Source organism: Corapipo altera, unplaced genomic scaffold, assembly GCF_003945725.1.
Source record: "Corapipo altera isolate COAL_440 unplaced genomic scaffold, ASM394572v1 175, whole genome shotgun sequence".
NCBI lineage: Eukaryota > Metazoa > Chordata > Aves > Passeriformes > Pipridae > Corapipo > Corapipo altera.
In genome coordinates, this window is record NW_020884942.1 from 2550471 (window position 1) to 2574150 (window position 23680).

The 23680-nt window shown below is 45.5% G+C and overlaps 1 protein-coding gene across 2 annotated transcripts; it reads right to left on the bottom strand.

Annotated features, from left to right (window-relative positions):
• Window positions 1-781: 781 nt before the first annotated feature.
• On the bottom strand, window positions 782-22757 carry KLHL6 (kelch like family member 6). Of its 2 annotated transcripts, none has more exons than XM_027661966.1 (7): window positions 22403-22757; window positions 17542-17707; window positions 11238-11687; window positions 8907-9144; window positions 5603-5805; window positions 4478-4691; window positions 782-1785 (listed from the first exon to the last, which is right to left on the bottom strand). In XM_027661966.1, the coding sequence occupies exons 1-7, from the start codon at window positions 22660-22662 to the stop codon at window positions 1484-1486; spliced, it is 1833 nt and encodes a 610-aa protein (XP_027517767.1). In that variant the 5' UTR covers window positions 22663-22757; the 3' UTR covers window positions 782-1483. The 2 variants fall into 2 exon arrangements, with proteins under 2 accessions (XP_027517767.1, XP_027517768.1); XM_027661967.1 differs by having other exon boundaries at window positions 1700-1785; window positions 4482-4691.
• Between the last annotated feature and the right edge of the window lie 923 nt (window positions 22758-23680).

The following is a 23680-nucleotide window of genomic DNA, read 5'->3' on the forward strand; positions in this document are numbered from 1 at the left end:
AGAAGACACAGGATTTCTCGCAGTCTATCTGAAGGAAGGACACAATGGAGACCTTTTGTAGGGCTGCCACCTGCCCCGTGGGCTGTGTCTGCTCTGCTCAGCCTGCACCAGGTCTGCAGGCCCTGCTGTACCCCTGAGCACTCCAGCATTACAGTGCTGAAATTCAGAAACCCATGTTTTTTTCTTAGCCCAACCTGACAGAAATATTAATTTTAGTACTGTAAAAGGCAAAGGAGACATTACAGAAAGGGAGGGAGAGAGGCTGGAAGGAGTCACTGCTCTCTGCTTGGAGAGATTTGTTTTGCGCAGTGTTTTCTGTCTTGATTTAATACTGGGTTGGCTCTTTCCAGCAACTAGGCAGGGGAGGAGGGACGGAATATGTTCCCAGTCTTTAGCCAAGAGTGTCCCAGAGTGCCCCGGGCATGACCTCCTCAGTGTTTATTTTTGTTTCCCTATAACTGACCCAGATGCTGGGACTTGAGACTCGGGCCCTCCTGGCCTGCTGAACATTTGCCCCTCCCGATACTGCACGTTATGGTCCCAGGAATTAGGCTGGGAACAGTACCTGGAACTGTTTTTGTCTCCAGCAGATTGTTCTGTCCGTTTGAGTTCCAGGAAACCAAAACCCGTGAGAAAAATCCCGGGAGCGCACTGCCACCCAGTGGGGATGGAGGCAGGGATGGGCTCCGGACTCCTCTTGTGTGCAGCAATGGGGAGAGGAAAAGGCCTTTCGGGCAGAACAGTGACCAGCCCCAGAGCACAAGAAAAAGGAAACTAGGTTTTGGTTTGCTTTATTAGAAAACAGCTACAGTGAATCTTCAGTGGAACCAGATTAAGGTTCACTTACATTTGCAGCCTGTCCAGTCCCTGTTTTGGGAACAACAGCAAGGTTTGCAAACTGAGGTGGATTTTTTTTGGTCATCCAGAACTGAAAAGCCAACAAAGTATCTTCAAGCAAACAAACAAACAAACACACAAACCGGTTCAAACTTAATCTAATGTACCAACCACTGGAAAAAAAGCACAGCTTTGGAGGAAATGACGTTTCACCAAAGGTACAAATCTCTCATTCCAAAAAGCTTCTCTTTTACACTAGTAGGTGCAGCAAATCCAACTTAACACAATAAATAGTTAAACAAACACTGGGACCAGGCTGAGCCAGTTCAAGTACATTTCAGGATAGATATAACTGGGAAGTAAATTTCCCACCTACGCATCACATTTCTTCACCTGATTGGAGGTATTGTGTTGGCAGGAGTAAAGTACAGCTGGTCCCTGATTTTTCTGTGGGGGGAAGGAATTAAGATAATTTAAGGATACACTGTACAGAGGAAATGCAAGGGCTGAGCTTATGTACAGATACTCCCCCGAGGCCCTGTGGAGGTGTTTCCCTCCACTGCTCCCTGCAGCTAAAAGCCATCCTCACTGCAGCCTATGCCACAGGGACATGTAGCCACTGCGTTTCTTTGCAGTTCTCCCGCGGTCAGACAGAAACTGCCCCGGGCACAATCTTACGGATGTGTGTGTAAGACTTCCTGAGGGTAGCACTCCCATGATGAGACACCCCCCGGGGCAGGACACACTCCTCTGTCAGCTTCTGAGTTTCAGGGTCCCAGCAGAGCACTGTTGCAATGACTTCGTTCTTTTCATCTCGGCCCCCGGTGATAAACAGCTTGTTGTTGCAAGGAGAAATCCCACAACTGGCTCTCTCATGGGTGAACTGAGTCACCAGGCACCATGTGTCTTCCTGGGGACTGTAGGAGTAGAGGGCTTTCATTGCTCCACCTGGAGAGGAAATGGATATTTGCACTGGCCATTCCTGTAAGGGATTTTAATTAAACCATCCACTTCAACAGGGCTCTCTGTTCCTGGCATTCCTAAGAATGATTTCTGCCCCAAAGCCAAGAAAAAACAAGGTCACAGGATACTTTATTGTTTTGAAAACCTGATCCGCAGAAGGCCACTTATTGTTCATAAGGCTATGGAATTTAAGGCCAGAACAAACTGCTGTGATCATTCAGTGTGACCACAGTGCACCCAGAAACAGACCTTTCTCATACGTGGGGCTTCATCTAAGGGCACAGCTTCAGAAAAGTACAATCTTGTTTAAAAGAGCTTAGACTATGAAGGACCAGGTGTGGTAAGCCATCACTGTGAAAAATGGGTACAGGATTTTTCACTAACTCCTCTTAACTTCAGTGTCCATCTGTCCATCAAACCTCCTGCCTGGAGGGCTTTTTCAAAAACCCCTTCCTTGTTTATGGGTTCGTCAGACTGATCCAATAATCTTCTTACAGATTTGTTAAACAGAGAATGACCTTCAGTTTCTCCATGTTTCCCAAATTCTTGAAAGTTTTTGTGCACCTTTTCAATTTTGCAGGTCCCGTTTCTCTCAGAAAAATGGTCAATACCTTAATTATCAAGACAGGCTGTGGAAATACCCTCCTGAGACTGCCAACAGTGAAATGGTTGTGATGCCTTAAACCCCTAATGGGTTTTTTTATTTTTCTAATGTTGGTAAGCCTTGTAAGTTTTATAGGTAGACTCTAAAAGCAGCATCCCTTGTCCCTTGTCCCTTATCCCTTTCCCTGTAGCACCCTTGTTTACACATTCCTTAACCCTCTTACCCCATTCTATGCTCCCTATATCAATCCTACTTCTGAATACAGCAGAAATGTTTAGTCTTTTGTCAAGGCAAGGCCTAGACAGTTGACAGAACAGCATATCAGGGCCTAAACCACAGAACACGGTCAAAGAATTAGGTAACTATGTACCCTTTGTGCTCTGATGATGGTGAAGGTGATGAAGTAGGTGGTCCCGAAATGCACCCCAGACCCATTTTCAGGGGGTGGACCCCGGGGCGGTCCAGAGTAAAGGCCACAGGGTGGACACATCTGGGATTGGATGGATGGTATTATAAAATGTAACCTCTCGGGCACAGGGGCGCGCGCGTCTTTTAACATCTTCTGCCTTGGCAAATAAACCCTTTCTTATCTCACCCCTAATTAACTGCTCCAGAGATTTTTTCAGCACCTAAATCCCATGGTAACAGTTGTTATTCTGAAATTTATAGGTACTGGATGTGTCTTCTGTAATAGCTGTACAGAATCACAAAATTGTTAAGTTGGAAAGGATCTCTGGAGATTATTCAGTCCAACTTCCCTGCCAAGGAAGGGTCACCTGGAGCAGGTGACACAGGAACACAGCCAGGTGGGTTTGGAATGTCTGCAAAGAGGGAAACTCCACAACCTCCCTGGGCAGCTGTTCCAGTGCTCTGCCACCCTCCATGGAAAGTTCTTCCTCATGTTGAGGTGGAAATTCTTTTGTTTTAGTTTATGGCCATTGCTCCCTGTTTTGTTGCTGGACATCACTGAAAAGAATCCTTGAAGCCACGGTCTTACTGCTAAGGTGCAACAATGCCAGGGATCCTCCCTGCTGCCAAAATGAGCATTTATCTATTGTAGTTACAAAAAATGCTGGGTCTGATAATACTAGTCCAGTATTTAAGGATGATCAAGTCATTGTGAGGTGATTTAAACAAGTTTTATTTCCCACTTGGAGCAGACAGAAAACAGATGTTGTCACATACAGTGATTCATCTGGCTGTAATTCATCGATCTGGGTAATTTGATTGCTCTGGATGGAGGAACCAAATGCTCTTTTATCTTTTAAACTTCAGATGGGGCTGATTTCTATCTGATTGAACTATATTTGGTTCTCAGATTGGTAAACAAGGTTTACTGGTGGATGTCCCTGTCTTAAAGGTGCTGAATGAATGTAACTGGAATATCGTGTCAGTTTTTATCGGGAGTTTTATCAGCCAGCCCATAAGTCTGTGCCTTCTCTCTCTGTCTGTCATTCTGGACAAACAGGGTGAGGCCAGTCTCTGAGCTGAGGAGAAGCATGAGGTATTTATGTACATAAAAGTTGGAGGAATTTTCAGAGCTCCTGTTTGGGAAACAAATGTTCCACTTTCCTTCTTTTGGATTTTCCAGCACCATCTGGAGATGTGTGCAGGCTCCCTTCCCCTCCATAGTTCAGCTCACCACCACCAAACTCCTGTTCTTCCATCTTTACATCCAGTTCTGGCAACTGACTGAATTAACTCCAAGTGCAATCTAGTGAAGTTCTGGGTCTTTGGGTATCGGTGGCTCTGCTCCCATGACCTGCTTCCAGTGCTCTTAATCCTGCCTCTTAATCCTCTTCCTGTCCCTTTTATGAACACACTTTTGGATGGCTTTAAGCTGTCTCTGAGCTAGCTCCAGCTTTCCAAGATACCTGCCACACGAACAGGCATTTTGACTTGGTGACTCTTTACTCCTGTCTGTGAAGGTGCCATATTCCCATCCCTCGTAAGCTCAGTGGGAAGAGCCACCTGACTATTTGATTACACTCCACAGAGTTTGTGGGTAAAACTAAGACACAGAAGGGAGCCCTGGTGTGTCTGGACAAGAAGAACCATTGGTGCTTCACTTACCCACCACATAAATGTGGTCACGGAAGCTGGCGGCGTTGATGCACTTGGCTTCCACCGGCATCGGCGCCTTCAGGCTCCACGTGTTGGTTGCAGGGTCGTAGCACTGGGTCTTGTCCGTCGCCAGCTTCCCGTTGGGCCCTCCCCCGATCACGTAGAGCCTCTTCTTGTAGCTTGCTGCTGCAAAGGAGCTCACATTGACCATGAGGGGAGCAGCCTGGGGACCATAAACATAGTTAGTAACCATCCGAAGGAGTCAGACTGATGTCTGTGGGGTGTGAGCCTGTGGAATTTGAAGTCAGACGTCCCTTTTATGATATCCCTTTTTAAGCAGGGTTCAGAAGATGACGTTGCTAGGGATAAGGTGGAAGTATTCAGTTTTTTCTTAAGACTGCAGAAACCCTTAAAAATACATGTTCAGTTCAAATGCTGAAATTAAAATTACACGATCCACAATTGAAAAGCCAGGAAATGTCAGAATTACCCCAGATCTCCTTAACATACTTATGTACATAGAAAAGAAAATATGAAATTTGTTCATAGCGATCTTTCTACTTGCAGCTGTGATTGTTAGATTCATCCACATTGCTCTGTGTAATCTAGAAACTGGGGTTTGTGTCTGCCATTATGACACCTAGTTTCATTACTGTCATGGATTAATTATCTACCTAATTCTCTCCTCTCATTGCTTGAAGTACAGTTAATAGAACTGGTTTTTTTTCCTGTTTACCTTGAGACCTTTCCTTTCAGCTTAAATGCAGCACATATAATGCACAGGTTGATATACACATTTTATATACATAATGTAATAGAGAGTAGTTTTGAGCCTGTGCTCTGGTTCATGTGTGCTATACTCATACTCACTGATTTCTGGACTACTAGCTTTAAAAGCCAATGAAGAAAAGAAAAGTTAGGCATTAGATGTCTCACAGGCAATGACTGACCAGCGATCCAGGGATTTTTACTTTCTGAAGGATATACATTTCTACAGAAAAAAATATTTGGGGTCTTTACAGACCAGAAATACTTAAAAGAATTGTACAAGATCATTTCTATGATTCCAAACCCAAACATTTTCCAAATAAAATGTTCCAAATGAGTAAAATGTTATGTGATGCAGCATCTTACCTCTGACCAGCAGTTATGAAAGGGATCATAAGCTTCCATGCTGTTGATTCTCTGCATGCCATCAAAGCCACCAATGACATATACTTTGCCACCCAACACTGCCATTTTATGCCTCCATCTCCCAATATTTAGGTACTCAATTTGTATCCATTTGTTGATGGAGGCATTGTATTTCCAGACATCATGCTTTGTTTCTTTGCCACCTGCAGTGTACATGACACATGTAAATATGATAGAATAGCTTGTATTTACTCAACATCTCCAACATGATTAAATTTAAATATGTTCTCTCTGAACAGAAAGTAAGTAATTTTTACTTATTATTATTAACTTCTTAATTAACTACACCAATGACCTGGCCTGTTATAGCAGAAGAAAATTTCTGCATTTAGTTTACTTAATGGTAAAGGAAACTCTGAATAATTTCCACAACCAGATATTCAGTAAAGATAAATCACTGTTTCTCACTTTACCAGACCACAACCATTTTCATTTCAAAACCGAGTGCACAACCAACCACACACAGCGTGGTGATGTGCAGGAGATTTCTGTGCACCACCAGGGCTTTGCAGAATGCAGCAAAGGGACGAATAAACAAACATGATTTCCACAAGACAGGGGAGGATGCTGCAGCTGGTAGTGCCAAATCCCTCAAAGACAGGCCTGCACTGGGGAACTGCCAGTTTGTGCTGGGTGGATCCAGCCAGCCTCGTGGTTTGCATCGTAAAGCAAAAGACCTGACTCTGAACTCCTACCAACAGGAGACCTGCATGACCTGTTGGAAGTTTTACTATTCAACCATAGGACCATACGGCTGGGATCTCATTTTTGTATCTCTCCTTCTGGTCTCTTTCTCTACAGACTTGGATTTGCTTCATATTTATAGCTCAGAGATCAGAACAGGATCCTGCACACTCATTCTAGAGCTGACTTGCAAGTGAGAGCAGTGTTTTAAACAAGCACTTTTGTTTGCCTACAGTTTCTGGTGTAACTGTAATACAAACGGATCTAGTTAAGCCTGAAACCACATTTACAGACTGAGTAGCTTATTCCATCATCTGCAACCTGATTAAACATTTGCTTCACTGGTGAATATACTGAAAAGAGAATTCATATTCTATTGAGAAAGTGTCTGCCTTCATTGGTATTCTGTACTGCAGCCAGATCACTGCAAACTGATGGAGCCTATCTCTGGGCCAAACAGCAGATTGAATGGGAGATAATTAGCGTGCTAGAAAGAGTCGTTTGTAATGCTTTTGTCTCAGTATTTTTCACATGTATGTGTTGAATTTTATTTGCACTCAAATAGCTGAAGTGGCTGAAGGGCCTGAATGCAGCATTCATGGGTACAATGGGGCTGAGAGACTGCAGGTGTTCCCTTTCCTCTCCCTAGAAATTTCCCTGTGACTTGTGCTTTCCTGCACAGGCTGAAACTCTGGTAGGACCCTGAGCTGGACCAGTTCGTGAATTTACTGCACATCAGGGGGACAGGGACAGAACTGGAGGTTTATTTTATTTCTGTTCTTTCTTTAGACAACAGTTCTTTCTAATTTGAGGAGGAATTGTAACTACATTAGTAAAAGTAACAGAATGGTGAATGATAATTCATGTCATTTTTAGTTATGCTACAAATGTAGTATTTCAGGTCATCCAGTCAAAGCACTTAAACTGTTCGGGAGAAATCATGATCTAAAAGTAGTCATAGTCTTGTGGAAAGGAATTTTCTATTGTTCAGATTCTAGAAGGGCAGGGAAGACTCCAGACCATACCAAGACATCGAGGGAAATGAGCACATGGGAGGGAAGATCAAGTTAGAAAAGATACAAACCAAGTTAGAGAAGAAGCAAGTTACAGGAGGTAAAAGAAAGAAAACAAGAGTAGAAGAACATGCAGGAAGGACCAGATGCTTAATTGGGATTGAGACACTAATAATTTGGTTTAGCTAGAAGAAAACTCTTAATGGCTTTGGTCCACTCAGCCTTTTATTTGGGTGGGAAAGGCAAAAAGGAGAAAGACAAAGAGGGAATAGAGAGAGTCAAAGATGTGAAATTAAGCAGAGAAGGAGGACAGAGAACCTGTGAGAATAGAAGCAAAGGGAAAGCCAGCTTAGACTCACCACAGCAAGGAATATGTTAGCCTGGCCTGGAGGGAGCCTGGATAGACCATCAAAGAAAAGCGGAGAAGATACACTGGAAAAGATGTCAGGAATAAAAGGATGCAAAAAGCATGTAACCTCTAAAAAGAGGAAGTGGTAGGAGATTAAAGGCAAATGGAAAAGAGACTTCCCAACTCAGGGGTGTGAGTGTGAGGGATATTCCCTGGCTGGGATGTTTGACTTAGGTTTCTCTCTACAGCTAACTTTTAACAGAGGGACTCATTTCAGAATTGAAAGAAACTCTCTATAGTGGGCTGAAAGGATAAACCTCTTTTATATGTAACTAGGGAAGGAATAATCTAATTCTTATCCCAGGATAAAGATTTAAGAAACTTTAAATTGGAATGAAGTATCAAAAATTTGTGGATTCCCAAAAGAAGGAATGCGATGGAAGGCTGTGGAGCCCTATTCATAATTAAGCAAAGCATTCAGACTTTGGCTCTCCCTCCTCCATTCTACTCTCCTATTTTAAGGGAGTGTAGAATTTGGTGGTTGATTTTGCAGAAAAAAAGGTATCCTACCCATGGAAGCCCTGCTCTGTAACTTGACAATGATGAAAAGCATGCTGTCACTTTTCTTCTGGAAAGCAGAACAAGATCATCAGTCTTGTTTTTGACAGGCCACCAAAACCAGCTGTCAAACTGACCAGCAAGCTTGAGTTTAACATTTTTGATTGTCAAAGTAAGATCTTTGTAGCTTCAGGATCAAACCTCTGTGTGGAGCTCAACTGTGTTTGTGTGGGAAGTTGAATTGGGTTTTGCTTATGCATGTGGAGCTGCAAATGGACAGGTCACAGAGGATCTTGGAGCAATTCTTCTTCATTTAATGTTTGGTAAACTGTTCCCCAGAGCCCTTGCATGACCACGGTCACTGAGAGTTTAGGGTCACTGGGTGTTTGGGGTGCTGCTTCACAAGTACCCATGCATATAGATTAATATTGCTTAAAAAGGAATCCTGTGCTAAAATCAGAGCTAGGTAGTGTCCTCACACTTTCAGTGCTCTCTGGAGCCTGTTCAAAGCCAAAGCATTTGGAATATCTGTAGTGCTTAATTTTCCTAAAGCTGCCTCAGGCATGGTCTCGATAAAAGCTGGAAATAACTGTGAGAACCCTCTGCTCCCCTCTTGCACTCCCAGTGTCTCGTTCCTTACCCGATATGTAGACTTCATTTTTTAGGGTAATGCATGCAAACTCCACCCATTTTTTGTTCTCATTCTCCGGCTCCTGCTCTGTGATTGGTAATTTTGCTACTTCCAGGCGGCTTCGCCTCAAAGGATCCAGGCAAGTCACTTCTGCTACAAACTTCTCATCTTTTGTACAGCCCCCTATGATCATAAACACCTCAGACTGGAACTCGTGCATCCTGGGCTTGGTCCTTTCTGTAATAATCTAAATGCAAGTGAGACAGAGTGAGTACACAGGGCACTTACATCTACAATTACAGAAAGATCTGGTGACCTTTTTTCTGATTACCTGTTCTGCAAATCACAACAAATTTACATCAGCTCAATCAATTATCCAGTGCCTTCTAAGCTGAAATCCTGGAAAGCATCTTAGAAGCTTTCTGTAGAAGTTGCTGTATCCTTCTTTCAGTAGGATTTTTCCAACTCTGTACTTAGTTGCTTTTGCCTGTCAACTAGGATCCTTTTGGGAATTCCCAGAGTGGCACCAAGAGGTATGAAGGTGAGCAGTGGTGCCAAGGCTGGGTGCATAACAGGCAGCTGAAAAAGACAGGTTTTATTTGCTGCTGATAGAGTGAGGCCAAGGTAGGAAGGCCACAAGGTTTGTGTATGCCCTGGGGAGCTTGAAGAGAGCAAGGCTGCAGTTAGTGCTACCAGAAAATAAGTGCTCTCATTATTTGTCCTGAAGACCTATGTTAGAGTGTCAAAGCACTGACAGTTCTCAACTGTGGAGGTGGGTTTTTTTATTTGTTTCTTTGTGTATAAGCTTTTATTTCAAGCCAAAATTAGAAGATTTACTTAAAGCCAGCACTAGGCTCTGAAACATGGTTAGCTCTAATTTGCTGCCTGCCAGCTCGGTTTATTGACCAGGTCTTTGTTTCAGGGACACTGGAAAAAGTCACTTCCCAGGTACATGTTCACCAGGAGCAAAGAATGCGGAGGGTGCTTGGAAACTTGTGTTCTGCTTGGAGGAAATATTTGCAAGCGAGACCCACAGGTTAAATGCTGTGCCAGGAGGCAGCTTACTTAAAGTTTTGCTTCTCATTCTACTTTTAACATGTTTCTATAAATTGGCATAATTTATCTACATTAAAAAATATTATTTACACAGACGTGAATCTTGCATTTTGACTATGTTTAGAGAATTATTAGGCAAATTTTTTTAAACATCTGTCCCAGAACTTGCCAGGTTTCAGGGCTCTGTTCTAACCTGTCTGCCACCACTGCCAGGCATCAGCCAGCCCGGGAGAGGGCAGCTGGCAGCGGCTGGCCCTTTGAAGATGAGTGTAATGAGTGTTCAGCCCGGGGCAACATTCCCCTGATCTATCCTACGTGGACCTGAGAGCACTGCTGAGTGGGACAAGGCTTCCTCCAGGAGCTCCCCCCAGACTGGCTGGCACTGCCCCAGGTCACCGTGTACTGTCTTAGGCAGTCACTGGCACAAAACACACTTGGTTTCTCCCCCATGCCAGTGACACATTCACTGTTAGTGATGGGTCCACAACATGCTCCTGAGGCCTCCTGCCCTCCTCTGACTCTCTGACTGAGAAGGCACACACATTTCCTCACACACTCACATACTTTGCTCCTGTTGTGAAATCTGACATTTTGGTTGCCCTCCTCTGTACCCCATGTTCTGGGCAAGGAAATGTGACTGATACCTAACTTTCCAAAGAGGACAGGCAATTGAAGAATTGGAGATCCACCACAGCCTGCCTTGAGCAGGTGGAACAGGACTCGACTGGATGTCAAGATGAACCCCTGTCTTTGGGTGCAGGGAGGTCTGCAAATGGCACATAGACAGACCTCTCCTCTGGAAGAGACCATCTTCTTCACAGGAGATTCTCTCTTATGAAACATTTTCTCCCATAAGTAACAGGTAGACATGCTACATATTCACATTTGAAAGAATCATTACAGATTGTGGCACAGTTTAGTGGGAAAATTATTCTTTTCTTAGGCTTGAAGTAACAGCTGAGAGGGTGAGGTGTCAGGAGTAACTGGGGAAGTCACCTGGGGTCTTTGTTTAGCTAAGCAAGAGTGTGTATGAAGGGTCAAGCTCAGATGTTCATAAACAGGAAGATGAACACTGTTTTAAAACAACCCTCCAAAAGCTTCTAAACTCTTTAAGTCAGCAGGATGAATTGTGAGGCCCATCTTGACTTTTCAGTAGCACTAGTTAGTGAAACTTCAGTGCTAGTACCTTTTTCTGCCCCGTGGTACTGCTCCTTCCAGTGGGATTTTTGAGCTGAAGCAAGAGACACTTAAAAAGAGTGGCCAATACCTTCCTGTTTTACTCACCTCATTGCCTGACAGATGGTACATTCTTGCTTCCTGGAGCAAAGGAAAGACATCTGGACACTGTCTAATGAGTTCATCGGCTTCAACAGTCTCTACGAAGTACCAAGGGTCCAGGAGGGGCAGCCGGACATTCTCCAGCACGTACGGCAGGAGGGAAACCCTTTCCGACTCCTTGTAGCGCACCCAGTTCATCACGGTTTCGAACACCTGGGCCTCCTCCGTGACATACAGGTCATCACTCTTGAGTGTGCTGCACAGGATGTCAGCTGGCAGCTCCAGGAACTCCTCATAGTTCAGGACCTGGGTGAAGTTCTGGATGATATAGTTCTGCACTTGTTGTTTCAGGCTGTGCAGGGCGTGGGCATCAGCGAGCCTCAGGATGCCAACGCAGTTCTCCGGCTGGAGGGCCTCGGTGAGAAAGCTGGCACAAGCATCCACCATGCGAAGGAACTGTGGGCAGAAAAAGCATGTTTAAGGCCAGAGTGGTTACTGTCTGACTGTATCACAGGAAAGCTATGGAGTTCGGGGCTGGGTCCCAACCACCCATGCTCTACATGAGGCCAGGTATCTCCCAGAGTCTGCAGTCTGAAATGAGAATTTCTTCCTCCCTCTCTTTTTCCCCCCTCTGCATCCATATTGCTCCTTTTTCCTCTTGCAGGATGCAGAAGACCTGTGAGACTCATGAATTTTATTTGTTTCACAAGAGGGTTTTCTAACATTGATCCATGAGATCTCAAAGCACTGGCAATCATGGAGATGAGCACACATAAGGTCCCCAGGCTCCCAATGTACTTACCCTGCTTCATCTTGCAGACCTGCTTTATCAGCCCAGACCAGCTAGAACTGAGTCTGGTTGTGGAGTGCAGGTGGCTCTGCTGTCTGCATTTGTGTTCCCACCATCAGAACTCCAAATGTGTCTGAGGTCTTGTGAGAATGGTGGAAAATGAGTGCTGAGGTCTGGGAGGTTTGGACCAGAGTGCTGCCCCCAAAGAGGACATGGGCAGCTGTCCTGAACTGGGGTCAGAGGCAGGAAGAAATTTGCCATCAGCAAATCTTTGAGTTGTCTGACAGCCAGGGTTGTCTGGCAAGAGTCTTGTTGAGGGTGGTCCTTTGGAGGTTCTAGTGACCTTTGTTTTCCTAGTCATCGCCACTGGCTGAAAAAATATGGATGTGCATTTTACAGAGTCTGCTTAATGGAAGTACTGGCTGTGTTTGCATTCAGTGGGGCAGCACAACCACTCTCATGAATTTCCTTGGCACAATAACCCCACCTGAGGGTCCCAAATGTGCAGATCCTGGGCCACAGATGTCTGCGGGGCATTTGCCATGAACTGTGATCTGAGCTGGATTGCTAGTTACTAATTAGGAATTTGAAACAGTTTTGGGTAGAACTGATAAGTTACAATACTTCATCCTGGGGTTTCCATCACCTCTGTGGCATCAGATATGGATACAGCATCAGTACTTCATGCTGGTTTTGTCAATGAATGGTGCAAACAGCAAATACACAAAGACGGGTCAGAGCTGATGCTCTGCATTTCCATCCACGCTTTTTGGGTCTTCTTTCCATCCAGTGTCAGCAAGCAAACTATTTTAACTCGTTCTGTCTCACTGGGGAAAATTGCACAACAGTAATTTAGGGGCAAAGAGGAAGCGAAACATTTTTGAACACTGTAGTATGTAGATTTGTTTCAGTAATTAGAGTAGAATCTTCCAGACCCATCGATGTCATGTTGACACATTTAGACTGTTTATCAGAGCTGAGCGATCGCAGACGCTGTGTACAGACTGCCTGGTTCCTGTTTTACATTTAGATGTGGTCAAGAGTTTAGAGAAATGCAACTGGCTGATGAGCAGGGCTATGTGAGGTCTCAGGATGTGTTGTGATATAAATAGGCTGGTGGCACGCGGTGGCACCGCAGTGGAGCTCGGTGAGCCCTCGGTGCCCACCACGTTCACCTTGCCCATTCTCTGGGCTAGCACAAGGCAAGCACTTTGAACTCACCAGTGCCCGTCCCTGAGGATCTACCACCAGGTAATCCTCAGGCCTGAGGCAGGTTAAGCATTGGCCTTATTAAACTTATTAGGCATGAAGCATTAGAAGTTGTCAGTAATGAGACACAAAGAAAACAAACGTAGGATTTGCCAAGGTCACTCATCAAGTCATCCACAAGTCTGGGAACAGACCCCAAAACAATGTTCTCACCAGTCTACAGCAAACCACTGTAGAGTGCTCTAATTATTTATACACGGCTTGTTAAGAGCCATACCCAGGAGGTGACACCAGAGGGTTTTCTCCCGGAAGGTGCACACTGGTCCAACAGCCAGCAGGCCCCACTAACCACTCTGGGGAGCTGCTTGTGGCCAGGCAGATGCAGAACTCTGAGGTGTGGGTGTGAGAAACAGCCATGCTGAGGGCTTAACTAGAGAGGCTGGACTGCTTGGGAGCATGTCAAGGCAGGACTTTCCGTGGCTGCTGCTCCTCATCTCTGTGCTGCAGTGTCTCCCCACCACTCCCTTCATTTAGAGACAAAATTCCCCCCAAAACTCCCCCAAAACTTGCTGGGCATACATCACTCAGTCCCAGGAGAGCAGGTGACTCAAGAGAACATCAGAAGGAAGACACCACAGCCCCTGCTTCATCTGCTCTGATTAGTCTGTCAGAGCTCTGAATTTTCTTCTTGCCCTCTGTGAGTACCCCTCCTAATGCCACCCCAGGCACTTGAAAAGCCCTGTTCCCTGGGAACAGTTTCTACAATAAGTGTCTTTCTCCTAACACCCATTTGAATCCGGGTTCTTACTTGCTAGAGACATCCCATATGCTTACTTGGCCTTCCCTCTGAATAATAGAATTTATTCTCCCCATTTAAGTCCTTGCTTGTCCCAGCTTTGATTCAATGGTCTAGTGTAAGCAGTGCCAGCAGCCCTGCCTCCTGCTAGAACCCCTAGAAAGGGAAGGGAACGGTGGCTAAAAGAGCTCTTATTCATAACCCCTCTCTGTATGCAGGACACTTCGGGATCAGATCCTGCCCCCTGCAGCTGCGGGGCCCCCGAACACCCTCTCTGCTGTGGCTGCAGGGACAGCACGTCCCCGCTCAGCAGTGACACCTGAGCCCCAAGGGAGCCCCACGGCCACTGGAGGGGCACAGCCACCCTGGCTGGCGGCTTTCTGAGCCTGGAGCCATCTCCCACCTGGAGCTGCCCCGAAGCCCTTCCTTAGCAAGTCGTGCCTTCTGGTCTGGCAGGGTGGCTGTGCTGCTGCTGGCACTGTCCTGTGACAGCTCTTCACTGCTCACTGGCTGCAGGGTGGTTGTCAGATATTTTCTTAGAGTGTCTTTTTCATGGAAAGTGGATTAACAGAGGGATGAGAGGTACTTTGGGAGCAAGTAAGGCCATCAGGCATATCAGGCTGGTGGTGCTTCAGCTGTACCCTGAGGGCAGAGCAGACCTGCTCTGCTTAGAGGAGGGAGTTCCTGGACATCCTCCAGTGTTCCCTCTGCATATGGCATTTCCACGGCAGCGGCCATCACAGCCCTTGGCAACAATACTGTTTCTTTTTCATCTGCTCAGGAGCTTGCTTCCCTCCCACCATCTCTTTGCTTCCACCACAGCAGCTGACGTGGCCCCTCACCCAAACCCTGCCGAGGGAGTGGGGTAACACAGAGGTCCCTGGAGGGGCAGGAGGGGTGCAGACAGGTCTGAAGGTTGATGTTGAGTTATGGTGGGGGAAGCAGAGCTCTCTGCCATGGCCCTGAGAAGCAGCTGAGATCTTGGCCCTACCCAGAGGTGAAAGGATGAGCAGCTCTGCAGGCAGTGTGGGTGGCAGAGGGTGTTGAGGCTGATCCAGGGTGGGCACCAGCCTTGCAAGCACCATGGCTGGGCAGCTGCCAGCCCACACAGAGGAGGTGACTATTGAACTCGTGTTGCAACTGTGCTTTAGGTGGAAAAAATTTGTCTGGGTCACTTGAGGGTGAGGCTTAGCTGTTCAGTGTCTCTCTGTTCCAAACCCTTCACTGGTTCCCCCAGGAGGAAAGGGCACTGCAGCAGGGATATCTGCTTTATCCAAACAGCCTTCCACCCCTTCCTGCTGTCAGTTCTGGCTGCATTTGGTCAAAACTTATTGAAAGGGGGTAAGGGAAGGCATAATTCCATAAAACTTTTTCAAAAATCGTTTCTAGTGAAAAGAGGATTATTTATATTGGAATATCTGTATTGGAATATCTAGAACTGTGCAAGTTATTTCTTCTTTGGTTCATTGCCAAGTCTGTGAAATTAAAAACAGGCACTACCACAAGTTGTTGCTAGTCAAATAAAAGGGTTCTATTTCAAATTTGGATTTTTCACGTCATTAATTGGAAAGAATTTCCCAAATAAAAACGTGACAATAAATAATCTTCTCAGCTGTCAATATACTGAAATGAAACATTTGATTCTTTCAACTCCCTCTTTGTTCTTCAGCATAAATAGCAGAGACAAGCTGGCAGAACACAAGTTCTGCCAGCTTGATTTAGTAGATTACTAAAGATTTAGTAGTTACTAAATCTTTTTTACAGAAAACACATTTCCAGCCCAAACCCTCACGTTTATAACATGAGGGTTTAAGGCCTTATAAATCTTAATAGTATCCAAGATGATTGCAGTAAGACTTGGGATTGCTGCTTTTAGTTGAACATTCCTGGTTTTCTAGTTTTTTCTAGTTTACTCTCCTTACTTATGGCACTCTAATGATTTTATCATTACTCTAACAGGGTTTCATAGTTTTCTTAAAGCACCAGCCTTGGGAATCAAATTTACTCTTAATTTTAATGAAAAATAGGGAAGAGAAATGAGAAAACATAAGTTTATACTTTTGATAGTTTCAGCAGAAAAAAACAAAACAAAACAAAAAATTGAGGAACAATCCTGAGGAAAAGGGTTCAGAAGAAAACAAAAAAGGAGACAGAAAAGTGTCCTGAAAATGAACCAAAAGTAACCATTGAATGCTACCAGTTGGCAGTGTTGGTCTGCTGAAAATGTCGGTGAGTTACCGCACTGTGGGCCCAGGCGACATTAGAGCTGCACCACCTTTGCCAAGTGACCTTGGAGAGCACTTTGGGATTACTTTCCCTTCTCTCCCCACAGCAAGTACCAGCTCCCATTACCCCAAAGGCCACAGGTTCATTGCACAGAATCCTAGAATCATTTAGGTTGGAAAAGACCTCCAAGATCATCGAGTCCAACCCTTAACCCAGCCTCTGCCAAGCCCACCACTAAACCCTGTCCAAAGGTACCACATCCACACGTCTTTTAAATCCCTCCAGGGATGGTGACTCCACCACTGCCCTGGGCAGCCTGTTCCTGTGCTTAAGAACTCTTTCAGCGAAGAATTTCTTCTTAGTATCCAATCCCCTGGTGCAACTTGAGACATTTTCCTCTTGTCCTATCACTGTTTGCCTGGGAGAAAAGACTGACCCCACCAGGCTACAACCTTCTTTCAGATAGTTGTAGTGAGCGATAAGGTCCCCCCAAGCCTCCTTTTCTCCAAACTGAAAACCCCCAGCTCCCTCAGCCACTCCTCATATGACTTGGGCTCTAGAAAGAAGAGTTCTAGAATTCCAGAGCAAAATTCCCATGTCAGATTCAAGAATCTGAAGTCCATAAGGAACCACAATGATTATGGAGTTGGGTGTTTCTTGCCTTCCTTAACGAGAGGACTGGACACACACACATTGGCACTGGGCAGGTTCTGGTGGTTACAATTTGATGGCAATTTGCAGCTTGGGACCAGGGACTGCAATTTGTTAGACCTCACAGGTGATTTACAGGACACGTGAATACCTCGTGGACCAAGAGCTGAGTAATACTGCTCAAGTCTGGTTTCCCAAAGTCCCAGGTAGTGACTAAAACCCTTTACATCACGAGATCACAAAGGAGGATGCTAACTTTGGCTGGGCAAGCCTCCATCCCCAGCGCAGTGGAGAGGGAGAGGCAAAGTTACCTTCCTGCTCTGGCCAGCCATGCCACCCACTGCCCACTAACTCTTCTGGGCTGGAGGGTGACCTGAACCTTGGGGAGCACGGGAGGCAGCGCATGGGAACAGCTCTTGGAGGCAGAGCCTGGCTCTTGGCCAGTTTGTATGGCACCCAGCACAGCAGCATTCCAGTACGTGGCTGCCACTGCCTTTTTTTACCATAGTGTGAGTAAATATGAAGCAAAATGCTTCCAGAACCCATGAAATCCGAGAAGTTTGCAGTGTGTTAACCAGGGTAAGACATGATGTTGCCAGAGCAGCAAGACTGGATCAGTGCTTTTGAGTTTTCTGTACCTGAAAGAGGCTGGCCGCTTCCAAGACTTTCTGTACATTTTGCTTTGTGATGAGCATCTTGCTGGTGTAGGTGTAGTCCAAGAGTATGTTCATGGTTTCTGCATCAACTCCTTTAAGTATGATCTTCTCTTCATATTTCTCTCTTAAATCATTGCAGAACATGGCCCTGAAAAGAAAGACATTTGTCTTTTACTGCTTCCCAACCAGGATGAGGCATTCTAAAAACATTTGGTTATACAGATTTCAACACAGAATGCTCTGATTGCTTCATACTTTATGCAATTATTGCACAGAAACAAGGAAAATCTTTCTGTTGCTTTCATACCTCTGCACTTGTGAGTTTGATAAGGGTTACACACATGATGGATACGTCCAAGCTGGACTCTCCAGTAGCCCTAGGGCTCCATGGCAGAAAAGGCAGCTGGGACCTTCCTCGTGCCTGGACTGATGTTGTGGAGCAGTTGTGATGTCTCACCTGCTGGCCTCTTGCAAACTCCTTCTGTTTCTAGCACAGGTCCAGCTCATTAAGCCCCTGGCATTTTCCATACTACATTAACACTTGGACTTTTTCCCAGTTAAGAGGCTGACTTTTCCTCTGCTAAATTTTGGAAGCTTCTTGTAGGATTGTAGAGTTGGTACCTCTTGACTAGAGAAGCACTTGAATAATCATGAATTGGAACTGCTGTTAGCCAGAAAGTGCAGTGATTTCATGCATGCTGATGCCACCTCTTCTTTGGTGGATAATACTGCATTTGAAAGGTGACCACCACACACACCTTTGGCTCTAGTCAGACTTCATGTGGGAGTCAGAAATTCTCCAAGAGCTGTTTAAATCCACTTTGCATTGTGACAGCTGCACAGCAAACACACGTGTCTTCCTCTGCATTTTCAGCTCACAGATTTTTGCTTTTACTTGGGATTTTGATCAGCTTGTTCACTGCACTCAGAGAATGAGATGTCACGTCATTTGGAATCTGACTGAACAGATCAGAATTATGTGAGGCCATTTGTAACTGCGTTGGTGAAAAACATGTGCAGATCTAAAGTGTAATTAGAAACGCTCTTTACCCTGCATACCAAACCCTTCTTTATTAGTCATGTACAATGTTGACAGGACAGTGCAACCTGGAAATGGCTGGAGGTCCCAAGTCAGAGGCCATGCTTTTCTTGTAAAAGCAGTGCCAGAATAAAGCTGTCTGATTGACACATCTTACTGGAATTAAGATGTAAACAGGTTTTATTACAAAGCAGTTAGGCATGGTGAATGGCAAATGGATGGAAGATACCAGCTGCTGCTTGCTACCTGTTCCTTACCTCAGCAGAAATTTTATTGCAAGGTCATAGTCATCGCAGTGTAAAAACTGCCTTTTGGATAAAGAGACCTAACATTTTAGCAGGAAACTTGGGCAGAGAAGTTACTTGTCAGAAAAGTTGTTCAGCCAAAATTCTCATTTTCCCTCCACCCATCTCAGCTCTTTAGAGATCTTTGGTTGACTGCTCTGCCCCATGGTCAAGGTTCTGCTGCCACTGAAATCAGAGTATTTCTAAGGCATTAACACAAAATGCTCTTTAACTTCAGTGACCACAAGACTGGGATTCACTTTGCTTCTCTCCCTCTGGCAGTGTGGAATGATGTATGTGGGAGGCACGTGGGCAGGTGGCCATTTGAAAGCAGCAGTCCCCAGTACCCACTTCTCCCTGGGATGGGGGTTTCAGTATGGGGAGGGGGGTGTGCCCAGAGCAGCCGTTCAATTGCGCGGGATTGCCGGGTGCCGGATGCTTCATCTGAGCGAGAAACAGGCCGGGGTAGGATGCAGGTGTTGTCTGCTCTTCTTCCTTTCATCTCTTAAACTGGTGACTCCAGTCTTGCATTTAACCATCCCTGTCGGGGAGGTGAGAGTCTCGCTTCCGTCCCAGTGAGCCGGAGAGTTTGATGGGATCAGTCCAAGATCCCCAGTGCCTGTGCAAGGCTGCTCAGAAACCAGCCTGGGGATTGTGGTGGTGGCTTCCCACAGGGATTTGCTCAAAGTGCTATTGCCTCTCTGTCTCCTAATCTTTGAAATGGTATTAGAGTTCCCATGAAGTTGGGAGTGTGGACTCATGTAACATGGCTGCAGCTTGCAGAAATCACACACCTAAAGCACTGTGCTCTCCCACCAGTACTCCTCTCTAGAATGTGGCAGGGCAGAATAGGGCAGTGCTACACAGGGGAACTGCCTTCTGTGACCTTCCTTCTGCTCAAATGGAGTGATCCTCATTTCCATCCTGACCAGAGGAAACACCCAACACCACTCAGGCTGATCAGGCTGAGCTTCTCTCCTAGGGATTAAAATGCTGCTTCTGAACCTTTCTGTATTTACCCTCAGGAGGCTCTAAATCCTTCAGATGTGGCTACTAATTTCATTGTCTGTTTCCCCAGCTCTTGTCCCTGTGTAATTCCAAACTACACCTTTAAATCAACATGTACTCTAAGAAATGCACATGAAGTGAGGGTCCAGCACCAAATTTAGAAGCCTAAAAATGGTAAAATCATAAAAAAACAGGGAGAAAGCTCAACAAAATCAATGGAGGATTGCAGTTTGTGAAGTACTTTGCAAGCATCCACCCACACTGGAATGCTGGTTCTTGGAACTATAAACCTGACTTCAAACAACCATGCTGGAGCTTGAGGATGCTCTGGAAAATATTGCTTCAACCTCTCCCAACCCCGTTCTCCCATTACCCTGCACAGTGCAGGAGTAAAAAAACTACTGCTCTACCTTGGTCAGCTCATATTTCTTTTCTCTGCTTTATTACCATCATCCAGCCAAATGGAGAGTTAATGTTTTTATGTTTTCAGATGCAGGATGTGTCACAGGAACTAGTGTATCTACTCCCAAGCAGTGCTGAAGAAAGGACTAGAAGTTGTTAGCTTGGTTTAACTGTGTTTCAGTCAGCTACTGGGCATTGCCTGCACTGTGGCACCCAGCTCTCAGGAAGGGGGTTGTGTAATTTACTGTTGCAGGGGAATGAAGCCTGTGACTCACTGGGTCCCTTTGCTTTGCTCCTGTGCATGGCTGTTAGAGGCCCTGTAATGGCATGGGAAGTACTCATAGGAATAGTGGGATTTAAGCATTCCTTCCTTCTTTGGGCCCATGCAGCTTCTAGTGAATTACGGCAAGATGAATGAAGCTGCCTTGTGAGTAGCAGAACTGGTGAAGCTCAGTTCCCTGCAGACTTGTGTCATCTTTTCCCTCTTCACAGTAAACTCAGTTTCCCCTTCCTGAGCCCTCCATTCTCCCTGGTTATTCCTCTCTCACACATGTTGTGTCCCTCCCAGGAAGCTCAGCTCTGTGTCTGGCTGGGCAGGGGCAGCGCGTCCTTTGGCTGGTTCAGGGCATTGTGTCCAGGGCGCTGTGCTCCTTACCCAGCAGGGCACCGTGGGGCCCCAGTCCCAGCACCTTCCTTCTCCTAGCTGCAGGCTTCTGTCAAACTTGTGTGAACTTCGGTTTTGAGAATTCCATCCTCAGCCAAAGGTGACTGAAACCAACCCAAAGAGTCATGACAAGAGGCACTGACAGTGATGTAATAAATCTCAACTCCGTGGGAGGCCAGGCCAAACAGAAGCACCCAGGGGGGCAGACCCTACACACGTGTGCAATTGCCTTGGGATGAGATGACCTCCAGCCAGGTATCCCACTTCTTTCCAAAGGACAGGCTGTAGCTCAGGGCTCAATGGAAAACCAGTCAATAATTGTTATCATAAAACTATCTTTTACCCATGAAGTCCTTTTGGTTGCAGCACTTATGCTCATAATGGAATTGTGGGGTTTTTTTCAAAGTATCATTATGATAATTCTGATTTTAATTTGTGCATCTGCTCTCGTTTCTGCACACAATGCTGGTAAGAAATATTTGGGCATCACTGCTTTTAGCTGTACATTTTCTCATAAGCAATAAATGTAGTCTCTCTGTAGAAATAATACCTGTTTCCAAATATTCACAGACACAATCTCTCTTCTAGATTATAAAAACAGAACTGTTCTTCCAGGCACTACCAGCAGAGCTTACCAGACTCCATTAAAATTAGCTTTCTGCTCATGTCACAAGAGGTCACAGGTTCTTTTTTTCTCGTGTTTCCTCTGTAGCTATTCAGTCATCTGACCACTTTAGCAGTAAAAGAAAGAAAAAAAATCCCAGCCATGCAAATGTGATTGTTTAAATGATAGTGGAAAATCTGTGTTAAAACCAATACCGAGTTCTTCTGTGTGTCTAAAATTTGTCCTTGCTGGCCAGTTGTCTCAGGTAGACTGCCTATTGTAGTGAAAGAACGAAAAATTCAAGAGGACCAGAAGGAGAAGATGCAATGGTAAAATTGCTTACAAGGAGATATTTCCCATTGCAGTTGACTTTCAGTAACGCTAGGACAGACGGAAATTCCCTTTCTTTCCTCCCTAACAATTTTATGCGATATATATTTTTACCCCACAATGATAATAGAAAAATAAGCAAGTTCCACAAAACCACTCCTAGTTCAATAAAAATGCCCTATGATCTGAATGGATATTCCTCTTTGCCCAGATCCCAAAACGACAATACAAGAGGCTAAAGATATTTGGTTAAAACACCCTTTTCTCATCCACTTGTCTGCCAACATTCTCCATTTTTTTTGCGTGCTGGTATCGGAACTCCAGCAAACCCACAACCTGGCACCTGCCTTATTTGAGTCTCCAACTTTAAAAAATGAGCTGAAAGATGTGAGGAATTAGAGGCTCACTGCAAATTTACAGAGCTCAGCACTCAGTTTATACTCCTTGGAGATCTACATTTCAAGCCTAAGAAGCGAAGTAAGTTTATTGGGTATGTTTGTTACAAGCCTTACCTGAAATAATTGCTTGCTGCAGCAAGGACCACTCGGTGACAGGAGAATTCCCTGCTGTCCACGCACAGGATGACATCTGTAAGGGAATTTTCAAGACGAAGGTTCTCCAGGCCGTTCTGGAGCACCAGAGAGAGACCCGTATCATCAAACTTGACCCTTTCGCCGCTCGAGACTTCCACCAGCTCCCCCATTTTCGTCGAGCACTCATTGTCCAAAGAGATCTCGGGCTCCTCAGAGCTCTTCTCCAGCGTGTCCCCCATTTTCTGGCCAGCCCCGTCTCATTCTGTTGGTGCTTCAATCTAAAAAGGGCTCCCAAGCTTCAGACGAATCACACTGCAGAAGTTGGGCGGATTTCCTGTCCAGAGGTCTCTGCTTATCTATAGCTGTCACACACACATAACAGGAAGCCTTGCACTTTCTCATCCTGTTAACACAAACAAAGGGTGGCTTTTTTTCATTGATTTTCAGGCAGTATCAACGTGTTTAGAAAGGACTTAAGATGCCTCTGCATGTGAGAAGATTACAAGTGACAGGGAAGGCCCGCTTCCCACCCTCAAGCCAGTCCCTCACTGTTATCTGGGTCTGCTGCTTGTGGTGATAGGTGCACCACAGGCCTACCGAGTCACTCCTGGTGGGCTGGGCTGCTGAGGGAACAAGGGCAATATTTTAAATTTCTTTTTGCAGGCAGGTGATAATTAATCACTGAGCTGTTTTGGGTTTTGTTTTTGTTTTTTTACTAACACGCTCACATATCCAGAAAGCCCTCCAAGTGGCTGCTTCTGTTCCTCATGGCATGTTAGCTGGCAAACATTGAATGGCTTTTCTTTAAGGCTAAATGGATATAACTATCCCCAGGACATGGAGCAGCATCAAAGATCTCACAGCTGATAGTCTTCAGACTACACTGCTTGGCACAGGGATGTGGTCCATGCAGCCAGTGCCATGCCAGCAGCTTTGACTGATAGTGAAATCCTAGCTAGGGAGAGCCTAGAGAGGGATGTACCCACGCTCTTCCCCACCATCCCCACTGCTGCAGGTAGCTTGAGTCACAGCTACTTCTAACTTGCCATCCCCTGGATGGTGGTGGGACCAAGAGCTGTGAACCCGGAGGTGGGGACACTACAGGGGAGCTCTAGGGCAGACCTCCAGCATGACAGGAGCTCACAGAGCACAGGGCTGAAGGTTTCACTTTCAGCTAAGAATTAATTGTATCTGCTTGGCCATCACCTAGATGAGAAGCTGACCCAAGATGAGTTAATAAACCACACAGCCTATTGA